The 21654-nt window shown below is 34.3% G+C and overlaps 4 protein-coding genes across 5 annotated transcripts; 3 read left to right on the top strand and 1 right to left on the bottom strand.

Annotated features, from left to right (window-relative positions):
• Positions 1-95: 95 nt before the first annotated feature.
• LOC130954105 (protein DUF642 L-GALACTONO-1,4-LACTONE-RESPONSIVE GENE 2-like) lies at positions 96-3797 on the top strand. 2 transcript variants are annotated; one of them, XM_057880844.1, is made up of 3 exons: positions 96-248; positions 2498-2995; positions 3066-3797. In XM_057880844.1, exons 1-3 carry the CDS (start codon positions 158-160, stop codon positions 3656-3658), a joined length of 1182 nt encoding a protein of 393 aa, XP_057736827.1. In that variant the 5' UTR covers positions 96-157; the 3' UTR covers positions 3659-3797. The 2 variants fall into 2 exon arrangements, with proteins under 2 accessions (XP_057736827.1, XP_057736828.1); XM_057880845.1 differs by lacking the exon at positions 96-248 and adding an exon at positions 1307-2293.
• A 1856-nt stretch (positions 3798-5653) lies between these two features.
• On the top strand, positions 5654-9044 carry LOC130955968 (la-related protein 6A). The gene is made up of 11 exons (XM_057882985.1): positions 5654-6019; positions 6294-6375; positions 6867-6961; positions 7056-7127; positions 7229-7308; positions 7412-7493; positions 7767-7814; positions 7913-7978; positions 8068-8202; positions 8389-8485; positions 8571-9044. Exons 1-11 carry the CDS (start codon positions 5750-5752, stop codon positions 8696-8698), a joined length of 1155 nt encoding a protein of 384 aa, XP_057738968.1. The 5' UTR covers positions 5654-5749; the 3' UTR covers positions 8699-9044.
• A 602-nt stretch (positions 9045-9646) lies between these two features.
• On the top strand, positions 9647-13414 carry LOC130954567 (phospho-N-acetylmuramoyl-pentapeptide-transferase homolog). Its single transcript, XM_057881327.1, has 8 exons — positions 9647-9937; positions 10014-10094; positions 10197-10456; positions 10748-11198; positions 11497-11561; positions 12083-12270; positions 12549-12757; positions 12927-13414. The coding sequence occupies exons 1-8, from the start codon at positions 9824-9826 to the stop codon at positions 13107-13109; spliced, it is 1551 nt and encodes a 516-aa protein (XP_057737310.1). The 5' UTR covers positions 9647-9823; the 3' UTR covers positions 13110-13414.
• Positions 13415-19096: 5682 nt separating this feature from the next.
• LOC130955556 (cytochrome P450 710A1-like) lies at positions 19097-21153 on the bottom strand. The gene has a single exon (XM_057882444.1). It carries the CDS (start codon positions 20749-20751, stop codon positions 19228-19230), a length of 1524 nt encoding a protein of 507 aa, XP_057738427.1. The 5' UTR covers positions 20752-21153; the 3' UTR covers positions 19097-19227.
• Between the last annotated feature and the right edge of the window lie 501 nt (positions 21154-21654).

The raw sequence follows: 21654 nt of genomic DNA, 5'->3' as shown, positions 1-21654 counted from the left end.
GCAAAATGGAGGGACCATAGGGTCCATAGGAGGTGGGCGAGAATCTTATATAAAAGGACACTCACTCTCCTACTCTCTCTGCCTTTTGTGGTTCCTCCAACACTTCTCATATATCAGTGAGAGAGAGAGAGAGAGAATATTTTGGGTGTGCAGAGATATGGCTCGAAGCTCAATAACAATGAAATGGGTGTCCATGTTCATGCTCCTTCTGCTCCCCCATTTCACCCTCACTACTAAGGCAGATGATGGTAATGTTCTTTCCTTGCTCTGCAACATGTATGTGTCTATGTTCCTGAGATCTGATCAATTATGCTGGGTTTTCCCTTATGTGCTTCATCAAATTGTGTGGCCTAGTAGTATGGTACGAGTACGATAATGTTTTGTTAGTGTTTACTTTTATTTTAGAATTGGCTCTTGTAGGCAGGGGTGGGGGGTAAATTCTGGAATTTGGTTTTACTAATTTGAACTGATGGATTTTGAGGACACTAAGGATGTTATACATACCAATTATAGAAACAAGAGGGTCGTTATTGTGTTCTAACTTGGAGCACTTTTCCTTTTGTGAGACCCTTTGAGCTTGATTTGGTTGGTTAAGCTCTTCTAGTTCTAGGTGAAGTGAACTAACAAGTCTCATTTCTCTGTTCTGTTCTCCACCGACTCTGCATTTTTCACTGTCTTTTTTTTTCGGTGTTAAAATTGTATAGTAACAAGTAACAACTAACAACTCAAAATAGAACAGATGTTGATTACTTTTTTAATTGTACAAAATAGTATATCTCTTTTAATTTTAAATGTGGGTGAGGGTAGCTTTCCTCCTTTCAATTTCATGTCATTTTCTATATTCTTCTTTTTCCTCCTTTAATAGTTTCAAGGATGAAGGTAAAATTGTGCCCAAAATAGGAATGAACAAAAAGATTTGTTAGAAAACATGAAGAAAATTAAAGTGGCCAAGTTGCAAGCGAATAGTTAAAAAGATAGTAATTTCCAAAGTAGACTTAAATAAAAACGATTTAGTCTTTTTATGTTGCTTATTTTCCGTGGCTACTTTAAAGTTTGAGTTCGGCATTTTAAAGATAATAGTTTTTGCTTTTGTTTTTGGCATTTTTTAATGAGGATATTTACATTAATTGAAAAATGTTAGTAGTTTATAGAATTGAGGCTACGAATTTAATGAACTCATAAAGTTGGTATAATACTATAATTACGCGCTTCTTAATTTCTTAAAAACACAATAGTTGACTGTAGGCAATATTCACAGTGATTATATCTTAGTTTCAGACAGCTAAACTAAACTTGTAAAAAAACAAGAAAGAAAAAGTAGTAGAGTGTAAATAGTAGGAGTGGAAAATCATAACTAGCCTCGAGATGCATAAAAGAAGGCATGGCAACATAAGCATATGGGACCCAATGAAAGGACTTTTTGGAATTTTTTGGTATATAATCTTAGGGATGCGAAATGACCTTATTACTTATTAGACACATTGTTCCCGCCTTTCATCGAATGCTTTTCCCCTCTAAAGTATAAGGACCTTTTCGTAAAGCCCATAATGGCGTTATCAATATCACTCACCAAATCACCAATTATGCTAGCAGATTTTACTAATTATTGTCGTTTAGGTCACTAGCTAGGAGCTATTTCCGTTAAACAAGGCGATTATAAAAAGCACGGTAACAAAAAAGAAGGTGCTTCTATTTTTCTCCTTGAGTCAAAGTGTGAGAGAGAGAGAGAGAGAGTACTGGGAGTCTTGGAGTGGGGTTAGGAGTAGGACCCCCCATGCGCTCAACGCGGCTTCTGATTCATATTGGATTGGACCATACATAAATTTTGTTTCCTTTCAACATCAAACGCTTTTGTCGTGTTTTAGCCATTGGGAAAATATTCTAATCCACTCCCTTGCTCCTTGCCTCGGCCTCATTCATACATGTGTGAATGGCAGCAGCTTATATCTCTGGCATACTCTCTTTGCTTCTATGCAGTTCCACTAGTTGGCACGTACTCAAGGAGTGAAAACATTTTGTTAAGGGTATTGGGATAGGTAAAAATTCAATTGCAGTCGACTTTAGGTAAAGTTGATAGTTGATAATCGTTAGATGAAAATTTAGTCAAATCAGTCAAATCATATAACGATTTTTAGTTATTAACTTTACGTAAAATCCACTGTACCTGAGTTTTTACCATTAGGATAATGTTGAATCTTTTAGTTTCCTTAATTTATTCGGATATAGAGGCACATTGCTGGATAATGGCATGATTATGGGAAGGGGTCCAGTCGAGAATGGTGTAGGTAATTAGGTATGGTGCAATCACTGCAAAAATGTTGATTTGTTCAACATAAATAAATATTGAATGTTGATTACGATTGAATTGGGCTGAGCAGTTGGGGACTTGGGGCATGTGCTTGAGAAGGAAATGTTGCAGCCGGCCCCCAACATGCGATGCTACTTTTTTGTTGTCTTGTGTTGCTGGCATGTGAATTTGAATGTAATTAACGTACAGGATTAGTGGGAAACGGAGATTTCGAGGCATCACCATCAAATGGGTTCCCAAGCGAGGCGCTGGTGGAAAGCCCCACCGAGATCCCAAGCTGGAAATCAAACGGCACCGTCGAGCTCGTTGAATCCGGTCAAAAGCAAGGTGGCATGATCCTAATTGTGCCACAGGGAAGGCACGCCGTCAGGCTCGGCAACGACGCCGAGATCAGCCAGGAGTTCCCAGTGGAGAAGGGCTCCGTTTACTCCGTCACGTTCTGCGCCGCCCGCACGTGCGCACAGCTGGAGTCACTTAACGTGTCCGTGCCGCCGGCGTCCCAGACCATTGACCTCCAGACGCTCTACAACGTTCAGGGTTGGAACCCTTACGCCGTTTCTTTTAACGCTGACAGCGACTCCTTTAGGTTGGTTTTCAAGAACCCTGGCATGGAGGATGACCCTACTTGCGGGCCAATCATTGACAACATTGCCATCAAGAAGCTTTTCACTCCTGACAAACCCAAAGGTATTATTTCCATTAATTAATTATTATATTAGATAATTAGATTGATTGAAATTGAAGTACTCCTCTACAGATAACGCCGTGGTCAATGGGGACATGGAAGAAGGTCCATGGATGTTTAGAAACACATCACTGGGTGTCCTACTTCCCACCAACCTAGACGAAGAAACCTCCTCGCTGCCTGGCTGGATCGTGGAATCCAACCGAGCCATCCGCTACATCGACTCGGACCACTTCGCCGTCCCCGGAGGCAAGAGAGCCATCGAGTTGCTCTCCGGGAAGGAAGGCATCATCTCCCAAATGGTTGAGACCAAACCAGATAAGGATTACAGCTTGACCTTCTCGTTGGGCCACGCCGATGACAAATGCAAGGAGCCTCTCGCCGTCATGGCTTTTGCCGGTGACCAGGCTCAAAACATCCATTACACACCAAACTCCAATTCAACATTCCAAACTGCAAATCTCAATTTCACTGCCAAGGCAGATAGGACCAGGATTGCCTTCTACAGTATTTACTACAACACCAGAAGTGACGACATGAGCTCCCTTTGTGGCCCTGTGGTCGATGATGTCAGAGTCTGGTTTGCCGCCGCCACCTCCCTCTCTAAATTCGCCCTCTCCAGGCTTAGCCTTCTCATTTTCGGTTTACTTTGGCTTCTACTCTGATGCCTTTATTTTCATTTCCAATTATCTTCTTTGCTCAATACTCTTACTAGTTACCTCTAGGTAAATTCACATGTATTGTATTTGAACTGGCCTTAAGTTTATCCAGTTTTTGCTATGACAAATGATAATGTCCTACTCCTGTCTTAGTACCTTTGTCACTGTTATATACACCGCATAGCTAGTGAGGAATTTGATGGTTGAATCTATAATATTCAATTTTGGAATGTGAAAGCTAAGTGCAATCTAAATTTCTGTTATTTTTGTGGGATTGATCCTCTAAAGTGAGATTAAAGCAGCTTGAATTTGCTTTGCTTGATGTTGCAATCACTGTTCATGATAAGAATGCTTTGCTCTTTATGATATATATAGCTTGTACAGTGTTAAATGTCATTTTGTTTACTCCAACATTCTTTGTTTTTTCGGATAAGTAATTACAATGACATGTAAAGTAGACAAAGGCAGAATTTTAGAACTAATGATGGCGGGGTTAACTGTACACGGTTGGACTCGGGTCCAACAGAGATCTAATGGCCTACTTTCATGAGTTCATGTTCATGATCTGGTCATTCTATGTTACGGGACTATAATTTGCTAGGGTATGCATGATTCGCCACAATGGGTTAAATAAATGGAAATAGTTATTAAAAATAAAAAGTGAAAACTTGCAATAGTCTTCAAGGTTAATGATTGTGAATTGTCATCAGATTTGACATATTTAACTAAATTATTATTTAACGAGTAAAATTAAAATTATTATTTAACGAGTATCCATTATTAATTTTACAGAAAGACAATTATATATAAGTTTTTACTAGAATAAAAAATTTTTAATTAAAAAAAAAGTATATGCCTATTTTGCTAAATTGATGTGTATAATATAAACATTTGAATCGGAACAATTTTGCTCTTAAAATGTTCCAAATGTAAAAGATAAAATAGAAGATACATATAATTAGCTTTTTAAAAATATAGATTTACCTTTATATGATATTAATATAGAACAAATCTTATACTAAGATATAATTATATATTATTATGAAAAAATATTTAAATTAGCTATTATTATTATTTAAAATATCATAAGATGTATAATCAATATATCAAGTTTTCCAAAAGTAAACATATTGACAAAGTGATAAATTAATGTTCAAATTATTTATAAATCAAGATAATAAGATAAATTAATGTTCAAATTATTTATAAATGAAGATAATAAAATTCACACAAAATAGAAATTTAAAATTTAATAATAATTAAATTTTCATTTTTTATTTAATCAATTTTCTCGTATTTAATTTTTTTTCCCATAATGAGCTTTTTGTATAATAATTTTAGCAATGTATGATGTGATATATATCATCTTTAGGCTCATGTTACTCTTACTATAATTATTATTATTTATTATTTTCATATTTTGACATATGATACGAGCAAAAACTCTAATATGCAAAAGAATTTCTCCTCTTTTTGGAATTTTCACATTTCTATCGCATTTGAGGGCACATAATACCTATATTTGAAAAATCATCCTCCCCAACACTTACACACCCATTGTCTTTAAAAACAACCTTTTTACATTTTTTATTAACCTAAACATCGAAAAATTTTCTTTTATTTTAGAAATTCTTTATTCGTCGCTCCTCCTTCACCCTCTACCATCAACTGTTTTCAATCTACATTTTTATATACAGAGATATTTATTTGTGAAGGATTTAAAATGACCACGATCCATAAAAAAAACCTCATAAATAGGAAAAAAAAGAAATATGAAGAAAAAATTGGATATTCAAGAATGTAATAAATTAATTAAACTAGTCACCAAAAAAATGAATTAATTAAACTAACAGTAAAAATCCTGAACCATTTCATTTGTTTACTCTTTCAAAGCTGATAAAGAAAAAATAAAACATAAATGACATTGATTTTGAATTAGAGAGGAAATGTCAACAAGGGGAAACTATTAACCCAGCTAATAAAAGGGCCCTCAAGTCTGAAAATCAAATCAAATAACTCCAAAACAGAGAGAAACAGAACAACACACCAAAACAAAGGGCGGGGGAGATTTTCTTCCATTTCCTCTCTCCCCCCTCCATGGAAGGCGGCGACGATTCTCTCCCTCCCTCCGCCGCCTCGCCCCCTTGGCACGGCGATCACGCTGGGGCTTCCGATCCCGATCCTGCTTCTGGCCTGGAAGATATCGCCGAGCCTGAATTTCATGATCTCCTCACCGAAGAAGAGCAACACCATACCGACCTCAACCATGACCTTGACCATGACCATGACGATGACCACGAGCACGCCCCTGAGCCTGAAACCACCGACGTCTCCTTCGATGATCTCAAGCTCAAGATCATCAAGCAGGTAAAAATACCTCTTCCATTCCCCTCCCTCTCAATCACTCTGATCTTCAAATTTCAACCAATTTATCTTTTTAATGTGTTCTTTATGTTCGATTATATTCTCTCGTAGGCACAGCAACTTAGTAATGTTTTAATTCGTTCTATTGTGTTATGTGTTTAGTAACGAGCGTTAGAAATATTTATGTTTTAGCTATGACTAGGTTTTTGATGAAGACATTGTTCTATTCCTTCCTTGACTTAGCTTGGTGAATTTGGTTGTGTTGATTTTGGTTCAGGTGGAGTATTATTTCAGCGATGAGAATCTGCCCACTGATAAGTATCTCTTGGGTTTCATCAGGAGGAATAAGGAAGGGTTTGGTAAGTGGTATTAACTATTAAGTCTCTCTGTGATGTTGCTCTTTTATTAGGCATATAATATGATCTGGTCGCCAATTCTTCGTGTGTTGTGTATTTGCTGTTAGTCTGCTAGCTTTGAGATGTGAGATTATCCGTTTTGAAGTTTTTCTCTGAGGTCTTAGGAGGGAACTTGTATGCTGTTGCGTAGAAGCACATCCTGAGGGAGGATAAACTTTTGCTGAATGAGGATTTTATTTGTCTAGTAATAACTAACAAGCATTCTCTGAGGATATGCTTGAGACTGCCTGCATTTTATGACAACTATAATTTCTTCATAAAGAATATGACAATGTTTCTTCTCATGCTTCTTTTTATTATTATTATTATGAAGAAGCATCATTGCTATCTCTTAAAAAAAGCTAATGTTCATGTTGTTTATGCAGCTACACACATTTCACATTTATTTATTTATGTATCCTAACATGTGTTTCTTATTTTCACTGGTCCTGCAGTTCCTGTATCAGTAATTGCTTCCTTTAGAAAAATGAAGAGGCTCAGTCGAGATCATTCAGTTATAGCTGCGGCACTGCAGGAATCTTCAGTGCTTGTATGATAAATCCTTCCTTGTTTTGTAAACATGAACTGCATTTGTGATTATCTTCTTGCAGACTTGAGGGAAATTTCATTAATGGGATTTGCAGGTTGTGAGTAGTGATGGCAAAAGGGTTAAGCGGGTCAATCCATTTCGATTCAAAGAATCTAGAGATCATAAGGTATTAGTTGAAGGGGGAAGATACCTTTTTAATGATTCTTTCTTCCTTTCTTTCTTCTTTTTTTTTTCTTTTGTTATCTGTGTCTTATTATTGGATTCTAGTTATATACTGTTTTGGTAGAGAATTTGCCAGAGGATCATTCAAAGGACAACCTTCAGCGAATATTCCGTGAAGCTGGAAAGTAAGATTTCTTCCAGCCTTGGTATTGTTTCAATATTTGTTAAGTAAGACCGTAATTTTTGTGGTTCGAATTCTCTTATGTGGACATGTCTTCTTATATACAGTATAAGGCGGATTAGCATTTATGATCCACGTTCTGCTGCAGAGTCGACAAAACATAAACAAGAAACATTTTTTAGTAGCAAGGTTTGGAATTATCTTATATTTAAATCTAGACTTAAGTATGAAGAGTTCTACCTTTTTAATTGCTCGTGCTAGAACTTCCATTTTGAATATTTCAGTTGTCTTAGAAATGAAATATTGTGCTGCTAGTACTACTTCTATAGTCTCATAACGGTGCCCTGTAAAATTGCTTGCTTATGTCTAACTCTTGGGTGTTAACTAACATTACTTTTTGCCTTTTCTGTTCATTGTTTTTTTTTTCTCACTTACTTTGACATCCATTTTACTTTGATGTAGTTACATGCTCTTGTGGAGTACGACACTATTGAGTCGGCTGAGAAAGCTGTGAGTATCATTTTATATAATTTTATATGCATAGTTTCATAAGCATTTATCGCCTGGCCAATTGATGTACTCTTCCCTGATCCTCGTTCCTGGGTTAGGTGGCTTTGTTAAATGATGAACAGGATTGGAGAAATGGCATGCGTGTTAAACTTCTCAAGAAAATGGTTAGTTCCACATTCGTTCTTCATGAGACAAATTATCAGAAAAAGTTAACGACGACGATGATGATGATGATGATGATTTTATGATATAGGGGAAGTATGGACACAAAAAACAAGCTTGGAAGGTAGCTAATTCTGAGAAGAATAGCTCTAGCCATGTGTCTGAACAAACAGATGAGGAAAATCATAGCTCAAATGAGCTTCATGAAGATACACATGATGAAGAGGTTTGTTTTACATTGTTTTCTTAACCCTTTGAAGCATCCTGTAATTTATCTATTATAAATGAATCATCAATTGTTAATCATATAAATGCAACTATTAATAGATATTTTTAAAAGGATATATTCCAGATTTCTGTTTTCAATTTGAATAAGTTTTCATTCACCTGCGTTGCTTTTCTTTCATTACAGGATGGCGACCACTTGGCAAAGGATAATAAAGGTGGGCATAGGCCTAGAAGTCATGGAAGATCAAGAAAACAAAAATATCGTGCTGCAAATGGAATAGGTATCTCTTTTATTAACAGTTCTGCTTGCGTTCTATCATTTTTAAGTTGAATCTCTTCCCTTGTTGATAATTGTATTTGTTCCAGGCCATGGAAGCACTTCATCTACTCATGTCATGGAAGCACCGAAACCGCCTCCTGGACCAAAAATGCCGGATGGAACACGAGGCTTTGCAATGGGACGAGGGCGACCTCCTGTCCCAGCTCCCAATTAGCAAAGATTTGGAGCTAGACAAGAAGGACTTGTATTTAAGCAGTGTTTTGCCCGTCGGTTGTAGTGATATCCTAGTTTTTTTTAACTTGGGGCTATGAGTGTGTTTGCTGGAGTCAACATTCAAGGTTTTTGTTGGGGTGTTCAATTTCATGGGTCAGCTTGTGAAAGCTAGTAGTGTTGGTGGAGCATATTACCTAATTTAATGTTTTATTAGGCTGGAGAGGATAAACCGTACTTCTATTATGGTAATCCTCACCTTACGAGGAATCTGTGTAACAAAACAATCTCCTGAAAAATCTGTTAATGGGGAGGTGAAAGCTATCGTTTTGATATTGATTTGAAATTTACTATAATGATCACTAGTATCGTTACTTAAAACAACGGGGTTGGCTTGAAATATTATTTCACAGAACTTGTAAAATTTTTAAGGTAAACCGGATCTGGAAATCTATGGAGAATCCATGGGTCTAAACTCCCGCAGTCTACTCATGTTTCGATCTTATATTCCATCCTGACACTTCTCCCTTGAGTTAGATTTTAGGTGGATTAGGTTCATAATCATTCGTTAGGGTGTGTTATGTGGCTAACGAACAAGTTCTGCGAAATGAGGGATAGCTAGATTGCTAGCTACTTTATTTAATAATAATAATAATAATAATTTCTCGAGTGTGAATAAAGTGGGATATTTTGCGCTACGTTGGAGAATTATTTTAGGATCTTATTTCTCATGAGAAAGTAACAGTATTACGAAAAGATGAAAAAGACATTAGGTAAGAAACAGTCGGAAAGCCAAGAAGAGCAAGTAAAGATGAAAATTTTGAGATGTTGAGATGCCAAAGGTGTTTCGAGGTGAGGTGAGGTAAGTGTGTGACAGTAGGAGAGTTACGTTGCACAATGACAGTAGTAACAAACTAACAAACAAGAAAGAAAGAAAGTGGCATGGTTGTGTAGCGCCATTCTGACAATTTCCCATCCCCCATCCTAATTGCCTCCCGAATTTATTAATAGAATATATGCATTGCACACATCTCCCTGGATTCTCGAATATACCCATGGCCTTGTTCTGTTTCTCCTCATATTCACAACTAACAAACTCAGATCTACATTTCTCTCACGTTCCATATCCATGGCTTCACATCCACGCCTCCCCTTCCCCAATCACCTCCCTCTCCCTCTCCCTCGATCCTCATCCTCCCTGGTCCTTTCTCCACCTTCATCCTTCGATTTTCCCGCTCTCAAGGTACTTTACTGATCTCATCTCCTAATTAATCTCAACGTTCATAGATGCATAAGTGATTCGATTCGTTCTGCTGCAGCTACGTCCATTGGCTATCCAACGACATAGCTCCTCTTCTCGACGTCATTTTATTCATACCAGTACCAGAGCCGTTGATGATGTACGTTTCTTCCTCTTGCTTCTCATGTATTCAGATTTATTTGGTTGTGATTGGATTAAGATACATACATACATACATACATACATACATACATACATACAGGATTCTTTTGACATGCCGTCTCCGGAGGAATGGACCTATCTTGATGATTATGAGAATTTCCCTCCTCCTGCTGCTGCCGAATCATACGTCATGTCCTCCAGTGATGGCGAAGACAGCGACCGTGACGCGTTTCTCACTCCGGTCAATGATCTTGAATTACCTGCTGTTTCTTCCTCCTCGGCTTCCTCCAATCATAAAGACTCTATAACCGTCGCTGCTCATCGTTTTGCAACTCTTAGCAGTGAACGCAAGAAGCATAGGCAAGTATGTACAACTTGTATCATTGTTGTTTTTTGAACAATCACTTTAAATTCACGAGGAAGGCAAGGGAATCTCACTAATGCTAGTATCTAGTTTTGGTAATAATCCTTCAAATAATTTGATCATTGATAGCCCAAACTATTAATGGTTCTGTATGACCATGTTGTTTCTAGAGATTTGGTGTATTCTTCATCATTCTTACGTTGCAGCTTTTGCCTTTATGATTCATAGCCTTTGCTCTGGGATATTACTTACCTCATCTCCTTTACCAATTGCCTTTCAATTTACAGGATCAAACGTGGCATGATCATCACTGTGGGTCTTATAATAGTCTTGTTGGTGCTGCTCTTGTATGTAGATTGGTGTGCGTGGAGAATTGTTAGATTGCCCTTGTCTCCTTTTTATTTGACCCGCCCTTTCCTCCTATCAGCCATTTTGGTCTCTTTTGCTGGCTATGTTTGTGTCCCTATTTTTCGTGGTTTTAGAGCTATCAATGTTATCAAGCGCCAAGGTCCAATTAGACATCGCTTGAGAAAAAGGACACCTACATTGGGTGGTTTGTTTTTTGTACCTATTGGTATAATTGTAGCTCTACTCCTTGTCGGTTCCTCATCTGCTGAAGTGTCTGGGGCAGCTGGTATGACAGTTGCATTTGCAGCGGTTGGTCTGCTTAATGATATATTAAGCCTCACCAAGAATCACAGGAGAGGTTTGCCTGCACTGGCAGAACTTATTTTGGAGGTAACCATCATTTAAAAAAAAAAAAATCATTATTTTATTTTCTTTTTTCATTTCTATTGTGCATTGTGACTAATTGTTCTCTGACAAAACACAATCATTATCTTTGCTATCTAGTATCTAACCACTTACTAATCAAAAGCCTCAATTTAGTTCTAGAAACAAAATCCGTGTCTTGATGCCCACGTAGATAAGCAGACACTAACTGTGAGGAACTAAAGTAGGGTGGTCTTGAGTTTTATTAATTTACAAGTTCTACAATTATTTGTTTTTATTAAATTTGCATTTTCATGCCTTACAGATAGCTGTTGGAACGTGGTTTTCATTTTGGCTGGACATCACTAGTATATCTTCCCCTTATGGCATGTATACATTCTTGTTACTAATCTGATCAACATTTTTCTGATGGTAACTCACATGTCTGTTCTCATAAAAAAGCACTTTTTACAACCAGTTGCAAACATGGATTTCCCCTTCAGTTCCTGGGTTAAACCTTTAATTAAATGCACTTGACATGTTTAATATTTGTTGTCAGACATGCTTGGTGTGTTCAGATGGAATAGTTAAAGGATGGAAAGTAACTATAGAGAGCAATTAAAATTCTCTACGACAAAATCATATCTATGTGATTTCAACTACTTTTCATCTTTTTTTTTTATTGTATCTTCTCAATAAAATTGCTATGATTGCACTCATGAAAAATAAAATATTGAAGCATTGTAAAAACATTTTTTAATGGTCGATCATACTAACTATAGAATGCAGATGATGATGATGCCCATAAGCAAGGTTTTTTTCGTTCATTTATTTTAGTATATTTGGTCGTTTGATCTTGTAACAAATCACTCAAGTTGCCTCCTTCCACTGATTTCTTTACATATATGCAGGAAGATGTTGGTACCACTTCCACCAGGCCTCATGTACTTGGGACGATATTACCATCTCTTGACTTCATTTTCTTTTGTTTCTGTCGGACATGGCATTAAGTTGGCAGATGCTCTTGATGGACTAGCTGGTGGTACTGCTGCATTGGCTTTTACTGGAATGTCAATAGCCGTGCTTCCAATATGTTCTGGTTAGTGGCATGTCTTTTAAGTCACTTATAAACCAATTATCTCTAGGGCAGACATCTCTTCTTTTTCAACAAAGATGCTCCATATCTTGATATGGATTTAAATATATTAGGGTATTCTTCACATTCTAGTATAACAGTTTTCTTTGAGAATGAGCAATGACACCTTGCCTCCTCTTATTTAACTGGGATACTGACAATGGTCATTTTCAGTACTACGTACAAGGAAAATTTGCTTCTGTTGTTTGCTATGTTATTGATCTGTTAACATCGTGAACCAGACCTCGCTATATTTGGAGCTTCAATGGCTGGGTCTTGCGTCGGATTTCTCCTGCACAACAGATACAAAGCATCTGTTTTTATGGGTAATACAGGATCTTTGGCACTTGGTGGCGCATTGGCTGCAATGGCTGCATGTAGCGGAATGTTCTTCCCACTTTTCATTTCATCTGGAATTCTCGTTCTTGAGGCATCATCAGTTATCATTCAGGTCTTTACCACGCTTATAATGTGACTAATTTTATATGGAGTTAAGATCTTTTTGATATGAATGCCTAATCCATTTTATAAAATTCATTCATCCTTATTGTTGGCTGCAATTTTCATGTGCGGAAAGTTCTTATTTTAATGTTATTGCATTCTGTTTTCTTATTTTTCAGATATTGCACTTGAATGTAACTAAGGGGTTACAGGAAGCAGGGTGGCGCTTTCTTAGAATGCCGCCCTTTCATTATCACCTTCAGTTACGTGGTTTCAGAGAACCAAACATCGTATTAGGTGCATATCTGATATCATCTGTGTTGGCTTTGCTTGGTGGCTATGTCGGTTTAATTTCAGCATAAACATCATCAGTTACCTTTATCAGATGATACATGTCTCTGTTTCTTGCAAGCTTAGCTTTGATTTCCACCTTAGTGGTTCAACCATTGAATTCAACCTATCTTCAATATCTCCCCATTGGAGCATGATTAATATTTTGGTTAAATTGACAAACATATTAGTAGCAGAACGTTCCCTGCCAACCCTTTAATGTTTTCCTTAACCCATCGTCACGCCCAATACACAATTTCAACGGATTCCAAATGATAACATATCTCGAGAGGAATCCATTTTTGTTAAAATTTTCGTCAATTGATTTTAGAATTATTTGTCTCTCTTTTTTAACTTCTATTATTATTCAATAGATTCATGATGAACGAAAATTGTTTATAGCTGAATAATGCTACTAAGTATAATTTCAATCCGCAGTGAAAGGGATGATAGAGTTTTGCTCATGAAAGATAAAAATATGGTTAATCAGGAAGAATGTTGAGATTTATTAAGGGATCGAACCTACTAGTAGGTGCCTTTTTTGAGATGGTTGCGTGTCAAAGGTTTCAAATTCATTAGGATTAGCCCAAAGTCAAAGCTCGACCTTAAGATCATGATTCATGACATTATATTTCGTTCAAAATAAATAACCCAGTTAATTTTGTTATCTAAAATTGAATAAAATCAATGTATTTCAAACGATATCCAATCTTCATGGTCAAAATACTTCGAAGGAAGCATCGTCTGAAATGTTCACATATAAAAAGGGTTTTGAAAAATAAATATTAGAAGGGGAAAAAAAGGTTGGTTGCCTCAATTTTCAACCAGGAATGTTGCCAACTACTCACATTTTCTTCTCTGACTATAAAGGAAGGAAGAAACAATGACAAAAAGGTTATGCAAGAATTAGGATTAGGATTAATGGTGTTGATATAGTCAGAGAAGATGGAAATCATAAGTTAGAGAGAATGACATAAAATCCTTTTATAAAAGTGGGTTTTATTTTAAAATTGAAATCTAACCACTTGTCCACTTATATAAATCTAATAATTGTTTATTATATCTTCTCATTTTTCATTAGATATCATATATATATATATATATATATATATATAATATTTTATTTTAATCATAAAGACTAATTTAAAAATGTGTTTATATTTACTATTCTAAAAGACTCTATTAATATTTTTTTAAAAACTAATATGTCTAAAATATAAATTTTTAAAATTCATTTATCACTTTACTCTAATATTAATAATAATATTGTCAAGACTTTTTCCATTTTAACGAGACTTTCTTTAAATGGAAGGTGACACTTTTATCACTTTTTATCACTTTTTTTAAATGGGTTGGTAATGGATATAGTAAAATAGGATTTAGACTCTATTTTAATTCTACCAGTGGGTTAAAAACTTTTTTAAAATTCTACCTTATCCTATACGTGGGTTGAAAATTTTTTAACCATAACTCTACTCGCACCCTAAAATTTTAAACCCTATCATACCCGACCCTACCCACAGAAAAATAAAAAAATTTCAAACAAATATAAAATCCAACCATTCGAAATTTTATATATATTAATAAAATAAAAAATAAAAAATTAAGTTTAAATTAAAATTAAAAATAATAAAATCTTAAAAAATCTAACATAAAATTATAAATAATATGATCATCAATTAATTTAGTAATTATTTCAAGTTTTTATAAAAAAAATTGTAGGTTTAACACTCATTTGTTTCACTACATACATAACTGTTACCTATATATTATATAATATATTAAAAATGTGGGTAGCATAGAATAGAGTATATTCTAAATCCGTATCTTATCCTATCCGCAAGCGAACTTACACCGCACTCTACCCTATTTATAATGGATAAAATAGACAATTCTACCCGAAAAGATTGATTTGAGTTAAATACCTGAGAGTAAAATATAGATTACCATCCTAGTAGCACTCTTATCTTGTCAAGAAAATAAGTCTCATCTTCTTTTATATAATTGTATTCATCGATAGCGAGTCGTATATACATTAATTAATTTTTATATAATATAATAAATAAAAAATGATAAATACCATAGTTAAAATTTTCGTATGGTGTATAATTAAATTGAAGGGACCAAATTCCATTCTCCACAACAAAGAGAGATCAAAATTGAAAATTCAAATCAAACCACTCTAATATTTTCAACCATGTTAGATATGTACGTATATAGATAAATTATTCAAATTAGTTATTAAGTATAAAATATATATTAAAATAAATTAAATTTTAATATATATATATATATATACACGGTGATCGATTTTGGTATATAAATAATATTTTTAAATTTTTAATATATAAAGGTATAGATAAAATAGAGAAAAAAATCCAATGCAATGAAATAATATTATCTTTTTAATAAAACAAAAACTATAATTTAGCTTAACTCAAAAGTAGTGTTTTAAGACACTCTTTTAACAATTCTTTAAGAAAATAAGAATTTTATACATTTACTGCCATTGAAATCTTAAATTTCTTACACTAATTTTTATTAATAATAAACTTCAAGTAGTAACTATGAATTTTTAAAGAATACTTACTTTTTCTCTGAATTACTCATTTACAAAACCCTTCACCCGAGACCTATAGGAATGTAGAATGTTTTTAAAGAATGTGTGTTTGGAGTGTAAATAGATTTTAGTGTTAATATATTTTTGTAGAATTAATTTTGATCAAAATTTAATTGATGTTAATGTGATATATATATATTTAAATACTTTTTTGTCAAATTTGGAAAAAGAATACTATTGGATGCATAATTTGTTAGTGTTGCAAGTGTGAGGAGTGTCCAAATTAGTCCCACATCAAAGAAAGCAAGGAAGAGTGAGGAGTTTATAAGATGAGAGACCCATTAACTTGACACCTTAAGGTTTTGAGTTGGATGTGGTGTCTTCTCATCTTATGTTCTCTCGCTTGATTTCTCTCTGAAGCCTGTCTGGTAGTTCTGGTGGTCTCTTCGGTGGTCAAGAGCTCTCCACGGTTAGCCCAACATAATTATTAAAAGGACATATTATATTTTTTCATTCATATTTTTTAATTTAAGTTAATCACATCAACCATTAAAACAATTATGTAAATATTGTTTTATGATTAAATAAATTATTAAAGAATGTTCAGATTAAAATTTCTTAATTGAATGTGTTTAATAGTAAAAAATATTGAACAAACTTTTAGAGGCAAAATAGATAGTTAAAACATTTGTATTTTATTTTATTAGAGAATCATTAGAATTTGTTATTTTTTATTATTAATTAGTTATTAATATTTAAAAATATAGAATAAAGTATGTTATTAAATTATTAAATTAAAAAATTAAGTTAATAATTAAATAATAATAAAAATAAAAAATTTCTGATAATCTCCTCGTATTTTTTTATTTTGCTATTTCAATAAAAAAATGCCGATATAACAAACAAAAATTTCTTGTTTTATGACTTTATCTTAAATTCTTAATACCTCTGTTTAATCCAAAACTAAATCCGTGTTTAAAAGGCAAAAGAAAAACCCAAGAAGATAGTTCAAAGATCGAAGAAGTTAAACCCTTGGACTTTTTGAAAACACAAACAGAAGGCATACATGCAAGTGCATAGGATAGCCCAACCACTGTGATTTCCAGTTTCCGATCTGTGGCACCTCCTTCATTGGTTGTCTTGTGAATACTGAATAGTTAGTTAATCGAGACTACACTCACGGGATTTTGCAAAATTAATGACAAAAATCCATTCTATCCTAATCATCATATCCTGTCCTTCATCCTTGTAGATTTTGCTAACATGGATCTTTAGAGAAATGGATTATCTCAGTTATTAAAAAAAATTAAGAGTGTAAAGTATAATTTATAATTTTTTATTTTTTTTATAATTATTTTTTATCTCATTTATAAAATTAATAGTATAATATTACATTTTATTCTCTTAATTATTAAAAAAAATTGAAAAGATCCATTTCCGAATCTCCAATCTCCAATCTCCAGCATATCCTTCAGTCTCTTGGTTTTAAAATTTCAATTTAACTATCGTATGTATCAAGGACATATAATATATTTATTATTAGTAAAAATGTTAAATTTTTTATGATAAATATATTAAAAATTTAAATTTTTATATTTTAATAAAAATTTTTAATTTATAAAATTTAACATGTGTTCTTAAAATATAAAATAGATAAATTTTTAAAATAATATTAGCTTTCACTTTCTTAGTTTATTAAAAAATTAATGTATTTAGACTAACTTTTTATCTAGATATATTAGTTTTTGAATGAATCAAAAAATGAAAATAACGCTTATTTTAAAATGAACGGAGTATGTTTTTAAAGTATTTGTTAAAATTATTATTAATAAAAAATTTAAATTTTTTAGTGAACGTATAATAAAATATATTAAAAGTTTAAACTTTTTTGTATTTTAAGTAAGAAGTCTTTTAATTGACAACCTCAAAAATATGCATATTAGTTAAATTCTATTATTAGTATTGCTTCTATTATTATTAAAGTTATTTGATCTTCAAATTTTTAAAACTTATGGATTAAAACTTATATGACATAAAATAAGTGCAATTAACTCATAATTTATTTTTCTTAATAAAGAATATATTTTATTTTGTTTACTATTATTCTTAGAATAATTATGCTATATGAAAACCGAAATTAATTCATGAATTGGAATTCTTGAGAAAATTTACTATTGCTGTTGTTATTTTTTATTATTTTAATGACTAATTATTAATAATTATTTTATTAAAAAATATAGAAAAATAAAATAATAAATTTAATTTTGATATATTTTTAGTATAAAATAATTTTATACGTATATTCAATTATACATTGATACATTAAAAAAATAAATATATTTTTTATTAATTGTGTGAATGATTATCTAAAAAATAAATATTATTAAATATAAGCAAATACATAATAACTCTTTTTGTATTCATAGAGGATTTTTTTTATACTAAAAAAAATGCAAATTGGATAGGCCCTTCATATTTCCACCAAAATCAAGTGGAGTTTACTTTATTTTCTCTTGAAATTTAATTTTTCTTTTGATATATAATTATTTATTTATTTGTTCTATGTTCTTTTAATTCCTGAAAAAATTCCATGCTGTTCGCAATTTTTGCATGTGATATTATCCTCCTATGTTACAGTGAATGGTATGTTTTATATTATTTTATTTTATTTTATTATTTTTTTTAACAAAAGTAGAGATACTCAGATTCGGATGTTTTAAGTAAGTATAAAAAAATTATACTATTTAAATTATAATTCATTGACTATATTATTTTATATTTAAATACCAAATAAAGTATATTTTTTATTTATAATATTTTTAAAATTAATCAAAATTATAAATAAAATTTAATTTTATTTTATTTTATTCTAAATATTTAAAGTATATCTCAACTTTATCTATATCCTCAATTTTTAATATAGCCAACAATAAATCAAGATCTTTGTTTAATTTTACTCCCTTATTATTATACATCGTTATCGTTATCATCATCATTATTATCATTATCTTATATTGAATACGAAAAACGATTAGCAATAATCTAATTAAAATTTGCATTTAATATAAAATTTTAATTATAAAAATTTAAGTTAGAATAATTTAAATTATTAATTGAATAAAATTATCAATAAGACGAAAGTAATTAAACCAAATAAATAAAATACTAATAAAGCTATGTATAAACAATAATTCTCTTCCCATAATCCCAGAGTTATCCGAAAAGTAGGGTCACATGAATAAGTTTGCTGTCCTTACTTTTCATTAATCATTTTATTTGATTGCCAATAAACACCCAATGTTCCACCATCCAATGACCTCTAACAACATTCACGTACACAAGCTTTTACAGTAAAATGGAGTAGCATTTTAAAACTCAACGAATAAATCATGAGAGGGGGGGGGGGGGAGGGGAGGGTAAAAAAAAAAAAAAGAGCAAAATACAAGTGAACATACATGCTTGACACTAATAAATGAAAAATGAATAAAATGAAAATTTTGAAAAAAAGAAAAGGCAGTGACCCGTAATCCAAGAAAAGGCCGACACAATTAACAAACAATGCAAAGGGCGAAGAAGGGCACTACGGTAATTCAGTGTCCAGGGAAAGAAGGATAACGTACGCAACGCCTAGACAGGAACACCCTGCAATCGTCTTTGGGGCAGATGGTGGGGACGTATGCAATATCATCGCAGCCGTCCGTTCTGTCTCTCTTGAAATCGATCAACGAGGCGAACATCGCTATGAACAGAACCAAATGATTCAAGGCATACCTCTGGCCCACGCACTGATGGGCCCCGGCACCAAACGCCAGAAAGTTTCTTTTATAAATCTGGTCCTCTTGTCTCTCCTCCGAGAACCGGTCCGGGTCGAATCGGTCCGGTTCAGGGAATCCCTGAAACGATGACTCGTAAACCGACGGGAAAACGATCGCGCCCTTCGGAACCACGTAGTTTTCAGTCAACGGGAAATCCACCGCCGCGATGTGCGGCACCAGAGTCGCCGGCGGACGGATTCTCACCACCTCACGAGCCACCGCTTGAGTGTACCTCATCTCCCTCAACTGGTCCGTCGTTATCAGTTCGTCGGACTCAGGCGACCAGATTCCGGCGACCTCGTCCCTCACCCGAACCAACACATCAGGATGAGAGTCCAGCAGCGTCACCGCCCACAGAAGCGACGACGTGGACGCATCCTGAGCCGCAAAGAGGAAGTCGAAGAGGTATCCACCAATCTCGGCGTCAGAGGAATATGGCGGAGGTGAAGTATCTCCGGCGAGCTGCGCCTCTGCGATTTCGCGTAGTGTGTCCTGCATCCAGTAATCGATTAAGCACGAAGGTTCCTCTCCGTTCTCCATCCTCTTCTTGCTCATAGCCGTGCAGCTAGCTAGGGTTCCGGCAAGACGATCGACGGCGAGCCTGGCATTTCGGAACGCCATGCCGGGGAGGTCGATTGGGAGCTTCATGAGACCGACGTTGAAAAGATAGTAATCCCTCTCGAAGCTCTGGCGGGCCTTGGGGGTCAAGTAGGGGCCAACGAAGACCGTCTGAGAAGTCTCTAAGTTCATGTCCCGGGCTAAAACGCGGAGCGGAATGGGGGCTTGGGCTTTGTGTGAGAGCTGAACCCAGGACTTAAGATGGTTGAGGATTGTGATCTGCTGCAGCGCGGTGTATGTGGAAAGAGCCCTTGGAGTGAAGTTGGGTGCGATTCGACGACGGAGATTCTTATGGTCTTGGCCCATCATGTAGATGAGGTTGTGCTCACCGAATAGCTTTTTACCGAATGGGTGGCCCACGAGCCTGAATGCGTCGGGCCTAACATTGGCAAAGACCTTGTGGGAGAGCTCTGTGTCTCTTATGAAGACTATGAAGTTGCCGATGATGTAGTTCACAGAGAGTCCTGCGGTGGTGGACTTGGCGAGGCTGGATTGTTGGTCCCAGAACTTGGTTGGGTTTCTAACCAATGCGATTGCGTTTCCTATGAAGGGCAGGACCACGCTTGGCCCTGGTATAGACCTCTTCTTGCTTATGTACTTGATCTGTTCTACAAGGACCAGCAAGATTATGAAGCATGTTATGTATGGCAATAGGGGAGTCAGAGGAGATGCACTTGACATGTCCTCTCTCTCTCTTTCTCTCTCTCTCTTTCTCTCTCTCTCTCTCTTTGTGAAAGGAGGTGGGTGGTTGGGCTTTCTTCAGCTCTCAATTTATTTAGATGAGATCGTCTTGGAGACTTGGAGGAATATAAATTAGGTGGGAAAAATAAAAAATCAAATCGTCTGATTGAGGGGTCAGCTATGGGCTAAGGGTCAAAAATGGTGAGTCTTCACTTCAAGATTTCAAGTCAAATTTGAGTTTCAGAGGGAAAATATACAAGAGGCAGGTACCTGTCTTGAAAAATAAAGAGAAAATAGTACAGAAATATCAATAGTCTTCGTTCTAGAACAAGTATAAGAAGGAGGAGCAAGGAGGAGATGAGGGGAGGAAGAGGTGGTGGTGGGTCACTATGGTGTGAGGCTGTGATCCAGCTATGACGTGGTACACTTTGATTACGACAATATAAAAAGAAAATAAAAAGAGCTTATCCTTTATTTGCAATGGACAAGAGAAAATAGTTTTTTTTTTTTCATGATTTCTTTATCTTTTGCCAGTCAGCTTATGTTTTATAAATAGAAAAAAAATGTTATTTGGAGATTCCCAACTCTTTTATAAACTTTTAACTGTATTAGTAAAAAAAATATTATTTTTTTTAAAAAAAATTGGTTCGTTAGTATTTAGAATTTTATAAAATATATAATTCTTTAGATCGCTAATTAAGAGGAGAAGAAATAAACATCTTTACTCTAATCCATAATGTGTTAGTTGATTCGAGAATCCTATTCATATTCATTTCCACTTCAAATTACTTTTATGTGTGTGTCTTGTGAGTTTGTTCATTGTTGTCTATGAAAGTTTTGCGTAATCGCCTACGTTCTCTAACCGTTTTCCTTATCGCTAATCATTGCCCATTTTTATTTTAT

The sequence above is a fragment of the Arachis stenosperma genome, chromosome 10, assembly GCF_014773155.1.
Source record: "Arachis stenosperma cultivar V10309 chromosome 10, arast.V10309.gnm1.PFL2, whole genome shotgun sequence".
NCBI lineage: Eukaryota > Viridiplantae > Streptophyta > Magnoliopsida > Fabales > Fabaceae > Arachis > Arachis stenosperma.
Note: the sequence above shows the minus strand (reverse complement) of the source record. Positions and strands in the feature narration are given on the sequence as shown.